We start from the raw sequence: 12,267 nt of genomic DNA, 5'->3' as shown, positions 1-12,267 counted from the left end.
CATAAGGGAAAGGGTTGAAAGGATGCTTGTGCAGCTCTGCTGCCTGGACAATTCATATGTACACTAGCAACTGCCACTGGTTAAGAGATCGCCAGCAAAGATTAGAGATAGAAAGCAAAGATTAACCCTTGCAGTACAGGCAGTAATGGTTCATAGCAAAGATATTTCACCTGACCTTGTATGTTCACTCCAGCGAGGTTGTCATTACAAGGGTGTGTGTGGGAACGCAAAAAGTTATCCAACCCATTTATTTTTTTAAACCAGGACTGGGAGTTTTTTTGTGTGAGGGTGTAAGAAACTAAATTGTCCTAAAATGATGATAATAAAATGTGTTACACAGCTGAAACTGTGAAAGTTAAAGAAACACGTCAACATTTTGGGAAATTAGCTTATTCACCTTCTCCCCGAGTTAGATAACATGATACATCTCTGTCTCTGTGCATGCAGTAACTCAGTCTGACGCACCCATAGCTTAGCTTAGCATAGCTCATTGAGGTAGTCAGAACCAAATATAGCTCCCAAACAACCTTTTGCCATTTACATGTTGAGGTCGGTTGAAGTCATAAGATGTGACAAAACTCTTGGTCGGTCACTTGGTGATAACTAACTAAACTAAGGGCAGAGAAGTTTGTCAAAATAAAGCACCAAAATGTCTGTTAAGATATAAGTGTTCGTTGTTGAATGAAGTGTTTACGCAAACAAGAGGGCCTCATGCTACACACCTGGTCATGACCGTCTGCCGGTCAGGTCGAATGTCCAGAATTAGCTTCATGATCTGAGGCTCAAATCCCATGTCCAACATTCGATCGGCCTCATCCAAAACCTGCACACAGATCACTAGTAAACCACCATCACAAACACAAACAGCTAAAAGACACAAAAGGGCTGCAATTCATTTATTAATCTACTATTAACCCAGTGTTTTTCGACCTTTTTTGTGCCACGGCACACTTTTGACACCTAAAATGTCCCACGGCACACTAACATCCTGTGTGAAAAAAAAATAAACATACCATAGCCTAAAATTTCTAATAATGCACAGATATGGCCTTATTATGGCTTCTATGCAATACCTGCTCAATATAACAAGCGCCCTCTGTTTCATTTGTAGGTGACTATATCTAATTTAATTGTTGTTTTGAACTGGATATGCGATGATTCTGTGAATACTGGATATGGGGCCCCCGTTGTATAATGCCTGCATACCACAAATAGTGCAATCATACAATCAATGAGAGCATGTGGTTATAAATTCTTTGATGCAACAGTTGCTTTTCTGGACCAGTGAGTGACATTTGGGTAATTTTCTGCAGCACACCTGATGATCTCTCACGGCACACTGGTGTGCCCCGGCACAGTGGTTGAAAAACACTGTATTAACCTATTAAATTAATCTCCAATGATTTTGGTAATCGGTTTGTGACAGTTTTAAAGGTTGTATCAGCGATGGCAGGGTAACGTCACTTCTATTGATGTTCAAACAAAAGCTGGCTACTCCCTCCCATTCAATCCTAAACGCGCATCTCATCAGTTATTTTGCTTTTGAGTGGTTGGCAACACTTGTTGGTAGCAATTGTTTTTGTGTACAGATCTCGGAGCCTGGGCTGCCTACAGAGACGCGTTTTTTTGACGGCCTGCTTATGGGGCAGGCAGCTAGCGGATCGTTAGGAAAGATTAGATGAATGTGATCATTTATGTTTGGGCCTGAAATCGCTGATACAACCTTAAAGGAAAATACCTCAATTCTCTGACTACAGCTTCTTGAAGTTGAATGTGATCTGTTTTAAATACTGATCCAAATATATTTAGTAAAGTGTTCCAAAGTGATCCAAATATATTTGGTGTGTGGACAACAAGGCATTCAAACACATCATCTTGTGCTTTGGGAAACACTGATGAAATCCACAATTTTTCCACCATTTTCTGACATTATCCTTATAATTAGAACCTTTCGAAACATGATGATTGGGTGTGTCAAGGACTCTTGAACGGGCGGGAGTGTGGAAGTGCTGTCTGTGAAGGTTAATGAATGGCAGGACAACATAATTAAACCCTAATCCTGCCCCAAACCGGTAGCCGGCAAATCTCTGTGTTCTGGAATAATTGCTGGCAGGCTGCAGCAGAGATTGCATGACGCTGGAAGTGAACTGAAGCTTCATTACGGGCTGACTAGGGCTGGGACGGTATGGATGTTTTCTTTCCGTGGTCGGTAAGCAAGAAATTACCGCGGTTTCGTGGTTTGGGAGTTATGGATTATGAATTTTGCCATCAGCCATCACAGCCAATTAAACTTTAAACAGCCGCAGCAACTTCAAAGATCACTGGACCAAATGCTCCAGACATAAAAGAAAGCAGTTTATCAACAAGGCTATCACGATTTCAGAACAGTTACATTCATGACGCCAAAGCTAATGTTACAACGGTAGGCTACCGCACGTTTTAATGGCTGCATCAGGTTGTAACAAAGGTGGCCCTAGGCTATTTTTTACAGTCTATGGTCCTAGGCTAGCCTAGACCTACATGTCGCTACTAAGTTAAATTCTTAACAAACTAGAACATATTTTTTAATTCTTTCATGGAGTAAACATGTATGACTCCTTTCTGGCCAAATTTCACAGCTTTCACGTTTAACAGCTTTATGTAGGCTAAATCGAGTTTGAATGGAGAGAATAGAAAAGTGTTACGACTGTGCCAGTTCTCCCCTACTCTCGCATAGTAAACAAATGGAATGTTGGAACATTGAGCTCCTCAACACAAATGCGAAAGGTCGGGTTTGCTTCATCTTTTGATGATAAGTTTTGAAGTTTTGCTTTGAAAACAAAAGGTTAGCCTACTTAATGTAACTGTGGTTCTCTGAGAAATGTCATAAGATGGTTCATCACATTACACATCAAGATATTACATACTACGGACACACATGTGCAGGCCAGACGTCTTAAGCTGACTGCATAACGCTCGTGCATAACTGCTGTGAGGAGCTCAGACCCGCGGTAGGCGTCACGTGACTGCAGTATTGCGGTAATGCAGTTACCTTCCCAGCCCTAGGGCCCACTCCACTGCCCAACCCTTATCCCACTGCTATGACAACTCTCCCCAGTGTTGATCTTTTGCTACGAAAGAAACCAGTTTTAACCAATCTCAGTGACAACTATTAGACATGATTAGACACGCTTCATTTATGAAGATGATGCAGTCTTTAAAGTTGCATTTTCCCACTAGTTGGATTCTGATGATATAGCTTCAGGAATCCATGGCCATTATTTTCTGCAAGATTTGCTCTCATCAACTATTCACAAGTGATTATCTTCTCTTCAACCAAGACCTTTTAACTCATTGAATGCCAAGCTGTTTTCGGAAGCTTTGTCCTAGAGTGCCAGCAATCTAGACCATTGTTGATGATTTTTGTACAGCCACAGCATATTCTGTGTTATAGCTATGAAGACATACAATGGCTCGTTTAAAAGGTGAGACTTTAAGCTCTCAGTGGGTGCAAATCGTGTATTTCTACACGCCTCTGTTCCTGAGAAATCCCAAGCTAAACAGTGACTAGTTTTCATCAAAATCGCTGTTTTTTTCTAGAAATGGAGATATATCGTCTTTCATGAAATATGAAGTGTGAAAGTAATTGTGGTGAATAATTACTTAATATTAATCTTAGACTGGCGAACTTCAGGAAAACTCAGGAATCAGGTTTATTCTGTTACAAGCTGAGAGAGAGTACAAAAAGGTCTATGGTCTATGTAGGCCTAGCCCAGGCCTGAAAGGCCTAGGTTGGCCTGTAGCCAACTTATCCTCTCTTCCGCTACATCCTTAGTCCAAGTCTAGAAATCTAAATCTGACAAAACATTTCAGTTTAGTTACTTTTAAATGCTTTAAACAAAGAACAAAATGGCGCCAAGAACAAGCCCACTTGGTTGGCTCTCCACTTGGCATCAGACACACCTACTCACACCCACTTCACACCTATCAATTCTTATCAGAATAGCATGAGGAGAGATATCATATATATCAGAAATATCACTTATAGAATGTTCCAAACATTCTCACAATCAAATCATTACAATCCTTGTACTGAGACTATCAGAATGATACCAAACATGAATACATTTACATTTCATGACACATGGATACATTATATCAAGGTAATATCCTTTGTCCTGTGTAACTAACCAGCACATTAGCATTCCATTGGGGGAGGGGATGGTGTCTTTGTTTAAAACCATGAAGGGTTACATGGCTAACTAAAAGTAGTCTTGAAGTTAAATTATTATCCATTTTAACCATACATTTATTGCTATCAAGTGTTCCCTGTAAACTTTCCGGGAAGTGATCAGCGAGACCTGGTGAGACTGCCACCTAGTGATAGACCCACGAAAATGGCCTGGTTTTGACCTGACGTGCATGAGTCACTGATTCGACCCAAAGCGGCAACCGAGTTATGATAAAATGTCCAGATAAAATGTACAGATTGTGCGTTTTGATCGTCATATATTTCATTTCCATTCATCACAGAGTTCCCAAAATCACATAAGGTGTGTTAGAGTGTCTAGTTTCGTAATTTAAAAAAAAGATATTACGTAATAAACGTAAAACGTAATTAATATTAAAAAAACGTAATATTAAGTTTTTGGCACTCAATTAGTTAGGGTCTAAAATTCACTTATTTACATTTGTGGACCCCACATAAACTCTGGTGCTGATGCAAGGTTTTCCCTGCTGCAAGTTGGAAAGGTGGGAATGTGGGAAGGTCTGTGGTCACTGTGCCCCAAAAGCCAAATGAATGTAAAAAGCATTTGCAGATCTGAATGCAGAGTGACAGTAGTAATGGGCGATATAAACGATATGCGATATAAACGATATGCGATATAAACGATATAAAAGTGGGCAGCCGTGGCCTACTGGTCAGCGCTTGTCATTGTTGATTATTATTTCCTTTTTTATAAGAAACTTAGCAAAGATCATTATGAGAACTAAAGGCGGGGACGCAATGCTTAAAGTGACAGTGCACCATTTATAAACGGCATCAAATTTAAAAATGATATTACTTTGTCATTATTGGTTTTAAATGATATGAAACATTAAACATTCGGCCCGCCGGCCAATTTTCAAAACCCAATGTGGCCCTTGAGCCAAAAAGTTTGCCCACCCCTGCTGTAGAGTGTGTAGGGCAACTGTTCCATGGGGTAATATGTTCTACCACCTCAAAACCAAACATGTCACTGAATACCAGCATTGTCAAGCTTTTTCTTTTTAAAAGCCTCTGCAGCTAGTGTACTTGAATTTTATTTAGCGGCAACATTATGTTGTATAATAACAGTTTTGCACAATAAATGTTCTCATACATACTACGTTTCTTTCTTTCTTTTTTAAAAAAAGAGGTAGCAGTTTGGCTTTCCTTAGGGTCTGTGCAACAAGTTCTGAAATGGTTCTATTATAATTTTTATATCACAATATATATTGTTATCGCAAGAGGCTGCAATATATATCGCAATATGGATTTTAGGCCATATCGCCCATCCCTAAGTGACAGTTTTATGTGCTGAGGTGATTCAATCTCAAACTGGCAGCTTTCTCTAGTGTCTGCATGTACAATTACATTTAGATAGCACTAGTTGTTGAATAAGTATCTGTGAAAAAAAGTATGCAACATTTCAAAGCCAAATGTGCAAATGGATCTTGGTTGATTTCTATTTAGTGAGTTTTTTCCTCAAGCAAAATTATTTCTATGGTGTAAACTTAGATAATGTTATATCACTAAGTATTCCTACTACAATACAGCAAATCTCTCGCATGGCAACGAGTGTCTAACGACCACCATAACAGACATTTCCCCCCCCATCCTTTTTATGTAGTATAAAAGACTCATCACCCCACTGTCTCTAGCACTCACAAGATAGGTGATGGTGCGCAGGTTGATCAGGTTGTTCATCTGCAGATCATTGAGCCGGCCTGGGGTGGCGATGACTATGTCCACACCGCTGGTCACCATCTTGATCTGGGCCCTGCGGTCTCCACCGCCATAGATACAGATACTGAGGAGTGGATTCAACACAGACATATAAAGGCACAGGGTACAACTGTTGCCGATAAGAAGCCAGAGTCTTTACAACAACAGGTGGATTACTACTTAAGTGAGACTGCGGATAACTGATCCATCAAAAAAAACAATTCGCATCTCTATTCATGTATCTTGAAGTTAAAAATGTGCTGAACGTCGATACAGTTCTATATTGAATAGAATAATGTAAACATGTGTAACTCTTAATCTCACAAGCAACCCTGATCAAAAAGGTCATCTTAATATGTTGAGCAACTACATGGAAAGCTGCATAGGCAGTGCATGCAAGACACATACATTATGTTATTTACTCTTTTCTGATTGGCTGGCGGGGTGGCTTTTAATTCTGAATAACGGGACACCTATGAAGTAGATCTGGTAAAAAAAGTTTAATCGGCGTTCCATATCAATGCTTATGAACGGCTATAGAGGTGTGTGGACTCGGGCGGAGGCATCTCTTTGTCTCTTTCTTTGCCCCTCGCCCTCGTCCATTAATTCCGTATAACAGGACACCTCGGCGGCCGTTATCCCTTACATAAGCAGCCTCTGTTGCTTTGGCGGGCTCTAGACTAACTTGTTGCATTGGTTGCACTAGTGCGCCTAACTTTTTTGTTATTTAGGTGCACCAGCATAAAATGTAGGCGCACCTACATTTTTCATCGCGCCACCTTTAACGGCACAATTTCAAGGTCTCCTTTTTATCGCTCTCCATATACATTCCGTGTCTGAGGTGTTGTCAGAACATGGACTGGGAATGACAGTATTGATTTGATTTGGGGGCCCCCAATCACCTTGACGCTATCCGTAATATTGAATATTTTATGATCATTCATCAGTGGCGATCCTAGACTCTACTCGACCCTCCACACACACATATGGAAAATGATGGCTTAGGTCATATGTTTCTATTTCAGATTTTAGAATTTAGAAACTTTTTATATGTTGTTAATAATTGATAGTATTTTATGATCTGCATAATTACGAATAGCTACAAATATTCAGTAATTTGAATACTTCATATTGATTTTTAAATTATTGCACTTGCCTTTAATGTCATTACAGTGGTGGTGTGTAGGTCTAATTGAGTGCCTGTCACTTAAAGAAGAACGTGAAAGTAATAAGCACTTTAAAGGGACACCAGGCAACGTTTTCGTGTTAATTAACCATCTTCATAAGTCGGTATATGGTTAAATGACTCGTTACAGGGAGAATGAAGACTCTCTCGCTCGCCCCTACTGCCTGTAGGAAGAATATCCCGCTTGCAAGTTCGGTGTATCCGACCCGCCAACCTTCAGTCTCACAAAGTCTCAGACATCGCTAGAACCAGGATCAGTTTACATCCTGCATCCCCACCACAGGTTTTAGGCTGGAGGAAAATAGTCGCACATAGTCCAAGGATATATGGATGCAAGTCATTAGATAAAATAAATGTTACAAAAACTTGCGTCAAAGAAAATCTTTCTAGGATCATAGAAGAGAGAAGTGTCTTGCAATGTTCCTTTCTATGATTTTGGTGAGCATTACACGAATGACAGACATGACGCGTGAGCTAACGGGATAGTTACCTAGAAGGAACTCTGTCCAGATGTAAAAGTTTGGCAATAGGCTGCGTAGCTTACGTCGGAAATGTCATTAAACAGTAGGCCTAAATTAAATAAATTCCATAGCCTAGGTAGGTTAGCAACACAAACTTGAGAGGTGCAAGTCAACAAATCAACTTAACATTAGCCTACTATTATTTGCTGCTGTGCGGCCACATCACTTAAAATGAGTTAAGTGTCAGCTCCACCGGCACCGACCCATAGCATGAAGCACCATTCTAGGAATTGGGCAAACAAGCTGTCAATCAAGCACCCCAGCTTTGATTGAAAAAAAAATCAAGCCTACAGCAAGCCTCATCCTTTTTCCGTATTGAGAGAAATACAATTACTCAAGTTACTTCAAGAAAAATTCACAGAATGCCTACACTATGAAAATGTGTAGAGCAGCTTCTTGCAACGGTTTCTACCACTCACTTTCTACCGACAACGACCACCTCTGCTTTCAAAATGACTGCTCCTCTAGAACTAATCTACCGTAAATATTTAGGGAGACTCCAAATGAGTAATTAATAGAACATATGGGACAAGCCAGATATGCAACGGAGATTCTGAAAGAGTAAATAATCAAACCGTGAAATGCTCGCTAAAAATAAACTACTCTGGACACTTTTTGATATTTTTTCAACAAAATGCACATACTTCTGTACTAACAGGAAATGTTTTCGATGACCACTTCTTGCAAAATCCATTAATACCTCTCTCCAGGGTTTGTACATCTATTCCAAGATCAAATTCAAGCACTTTTCAAGCACTTTCAAGGTCAATTTTCAAGCTTTTCCAGCACTTTAAGCATTAAACCACAAAACTGAGCTGAAGTTTGAGACATGACCAAGGCCGTAGCCAGGATTCAAATACCGAGATCAGGGGTGTTGATAGAAATGTTGCAAAATACTATGGGGGTCCGGGGGCAAGGAAGAAAAATGTGAAAAATAATAGATACATTTAGATAAATATAATTTATACATTATAGCATAAATCACACTTAGAAATACAGCCTATTAGGCATATGGTACATTTATAAAAGAGCAAAGTAGCCTATATATGCCTATAAAAGACTTAACCATAGAGGGCTGTAATGTAAAGGCTATCATGATCATTTTGCATTATGACTTAGAAACATTTGTTCAGTTTATAACATGTTTTGTTTATAACTTAAACCAACAAACTTTTCCACAATATTTTACTTTTTTAGATGCACCTGTATATTTCAAGAGCCTTTTCTCCAATTGGTTTTGAGGATATTTATACTGATCTCTGCTCCATATCTTGACTCTCACTCACTTGTGAGGGCCCTTTGCCTATTATTTCCCTCTCTTCTCCTAACTCTTTCTCCTCATTTCCACCTTTCTGCCTGATTTCCCTTCCCCTGTCTCCTGTGTAAATAGCTGACCAATAATCAATATCATGTTTAGATAATATCCATATAAATATCTACTATTATCTACTATCTAGTAACTGCAACTCCACTGAATTTCAGAATAACATTTTGAGTAGGCCTTGAAGTCAGCCTTTGTTCAGGTCTGACGATTATTTATTTTGGACAATGGATTTGTGGGTATTGAAGTTTATTTGAGCTGCGTGAGACACTGTGTTGCGTTCATTAGTTAGAACATAGCTCCGCGATAGCAGTCAACTCTACTTTCGTTTTGACATGTCAGAGGTATCTACAACTACGTGTTGCGTGACGATGCATTAATGCAAGGATAATTGTCTTGTCAGCTATTTTTAGTTAATAAATAAAACGAAATTTGAAGAAAGAAAGGTGACCTCTATGGTAGATACGGCCATACATGACTGGTGCGGTTTTGCATTCACATACCAAGTTTCGTCTCCCTCTTCAACCTAACCTTTCCTCCTTGCCTTCCAATGATTGGAGCTAAGTAGGCTATCCAATAATATGTTAGCTTTAATGGCGACCTAGCTAGCAATGCATCTGTATGACCCCACATGATTTCTGTTCAGCAGTCCGAAATAGGCTAGCGGTTTTCTAACCAACGCTCATAAACAGCAACCTCACTTCATGTTGATGGTCATCTCCGACTGTGCAGGGGGGCGTTGTCACGCATGAAAACAGACTGGCAGACTGGGCAGATCCGTCACACACGCAGAGGCACAAGCGAGGACCATGGCGGAGAAGTTTTAATTTTAAACTCTCCGACTTTCTGCATCTAATAGGCTAAGCTAACTATTCCGTCAGATATCTATTTGTGTCAAAAGAAATACAGTCCATGTGCCAACTCGGACCCGGGTTCGAGCTCAGTCCAGATAATTTCCCATCTCTCTCCCACTGACTTCCTGTCACTCTCTCTACTGCCCTGTCCGATTACAGGCATAAAAAGCCCAAAAACACACGTGCACATATGTATTTTTAGATCACAAACACTGTCAGTCATTGATGACTGTGTGTCAGCTGTAACCCCTTATGAAAAAGAACTAGGCTAAATTATTTCTAGATGGATAGATACTTTATTGATCCCCAAGGGGAAATTCAAGTCAATAGAATATCAATCAATCAGTACTTTATTTCCCCCATGCTGATATCGCACTGCACTACAATTGAGGATAAAATGTCAGGGAACTAATAATTTTTGCCTGGTCACTTTGTTGTTACCACTTTTAGCTCCAGCCTAGCATAGATCATTGAATCGGATTAGACCATTAGCATCTCGCCTGCTAGCATCACGTTTAAAAGTGACTTAAGATTTCCGGTAATTTTCCTATTTAAAACTTTGTCCTCTCAAGTTAGAAAGTGTAATAAGACCAACGGAAAATTAAACGTGCCAATTTTCTAGGCTGACTTGACATGGAACTATACCATCATTCCAGCGTAATAATCAACAGATCATTCTATCTGAAAGGGAAATCCTATTCAGTAGTTTTATGCAACCAAAACAGCAATTACAGTACAAACAGTTGGACAGCAACAGAGCAGGATACCTCTTGAAGCCTTTGTAGCTGTACTTGTTACATTCAGTCTCAATCTGAAGGGCCAGCTCTCGAGTTGGTGTCAGCACCAACATGCCAGGCCCATCACGTTTGTCCCTTGACCTAGAAATACAGACCCATGCAGGCACACACACAAACACGGGGTGGAAATAAAAATTTGAAAATATACACATCTACCAGCCACTGGCATATTTATGGTCAATTTCACTAGCCACTCAATATTAAATTTTTACTTTGTGTCTAAAATCTACCAGCCACCCTCACACCCACACACACAAAGTAAGGCATCATGTTGAGTAAAGCTGCACTGATAGATTTAACTACCCAAGAATTAACATATTTCAGTCTTAGTGTTTTCGTCAGTGAGTTGAAATTCACATCAAACCAAACTGTACTGTACTGTTACTGTATGATCTCAGCAGAGTGTGGGTTGGCGCTGAGGTTTTTCCCTTCCATCATAGCATTTCCAGTTAGAGTACATCTACCCTACTGAAAAAGTATATTCATCACCTATACCTACAGCGGCTGTTGATCCATGTGGATGAATCCTGGCAGGAGGTAGGCCAGAGTCTTCCCCGTGCCTGTCTGGGCTATTCCGATCAAGTCCAAACCTTTCAAGACTATGGGCCACGCCTGGGACTACAGTGAAGAAAGAATACAGTATGTAAAACAATAAGGGAAAGAATACACATGTCAAGGAGAAATATAAGAAATACAAAATGTGACATGATGGGCAAGAAAATTGCTGCATGGTCCCTTTACAAAGATTTTTGATAAAAACAATATGATCCACTTGTGTACCACACCGTAATACTAGAGGGGTCACGATTTCATTTCATTTTTTGATTTTAAAGTCACGATTCGATTATCTATTTTTACATTATATTACTATTTATGCATTTCTTACGTCAGTGTTTTTCAACCACTGTGCCGGGGCACACTAGTGTGCCGTGAGAGATAATCAGGTGTGCCGCAGAAAATTACCCAAATGTCACTCACTGGTCCAGAAAAGAAACTGTTGCATCAAAGAATTTATAACCACATGCTCTCATTGATTGTATGATTGCACTATTTGTGGTATGCAGGCATTGTACAACGGGGGCCCCATATCCAGTATTCACAGAATCATCACATATCCAGTTCATAACAACAATTAAATTAGATATAGTCACCTACAAATGAAACAGAGGGCGCTTGTTTCATTGAGCAGGTCTTGCATAGAAGCCATAATAAGGCCATATCTGTGTATTATTTGAAATTTTAGGCTATGGTATGTTTATTTTTTCTTCACACAGGATGTAAGTGTGCCGTGGGACTTTTTAAGTGTCAAAAGTGTGCCGTGGCACAAAAAAGGTTGAAAAACACTGTCTTACGTAGTTTACTTTTTTTGCCTTATTTCCATTTCTGTTTTTTTTTTTTTTTGGGGGGGGGGGGGGGGTTTGAAAACCCTTTTTTTTTTTAAACCTTTCCTATCGCGAACTAGTAAACAGAACAGACATTAGACATAGATGTGAACATAGTTAAAACACAGAATGATGATTTAATTGTTTCAGCACACTCCCAATGGTTAGTGTTCATGGAATATTACACTTATCAATGTGCATTCTACGCCTTAAAGTAATTTTGGACTGTAACTAGAACTTTTCATTTGCTAAGTTGAGT

General features: G+C 39.6%; 1 protein-coding gene across 1 annotated transcript in view; it reads right to left on the bottom strand.

Moving 5' to 3' along the window:
• The window catches only part of ddx43 (DEAD (Asp-Glu-Ala-Asp) box polypeptide 43), a 28,488-nt gene that overhangs the window by 8,020 nt on the left and 8,201 nt on the right, over window positions 1-12,267 (bottom strand). Inside the window, exons 7-10 of the mRNA XM_076285635.1 lie at window positions 11,126-11,244; window positions 10,597-10,707; window positions 5,891-6,032; window positions 723-823 (exon numbers count right to left, since the gene is read on the bottom strand). Coding sequence (XP_076141750.1) covers window positions 723-823; window positions 5,891-6,032; window positions 10,597-10,707; window positions 11,126-11,244 — 473 coding nt within the window. The remainder of the gene's footprint in view (window positions 1-722; window positions 824-5,890; window positions 6,033-10,596; window positions 10,708-11,125; window positions 11,245-12,267) is intronic.

The sequence above is a fragment of the Alosa pseudoharengus genome, unplaced genomic scaffold, assembly GCF_046254945.1.
Source record: "Alosa pseudoharengus isolate Yale_2024_CS ecotype anadromous, Long Island Sound unplaced genomic scaffold, YU_APseudo_1.1 YU_APseudo_1.1_scf_15, whole genome shotgun sequence".
NCBI lineage: Eukaryota > Metazoa > Chordata > Actinopteri > Clupeiformes > Clupeidae > Alosa > Alosa pseudoharengus.
Note: the sequence above shows the minus strand (reverse complement) of the source record. Positions and strands in the feature narration are given on the sequence as shown.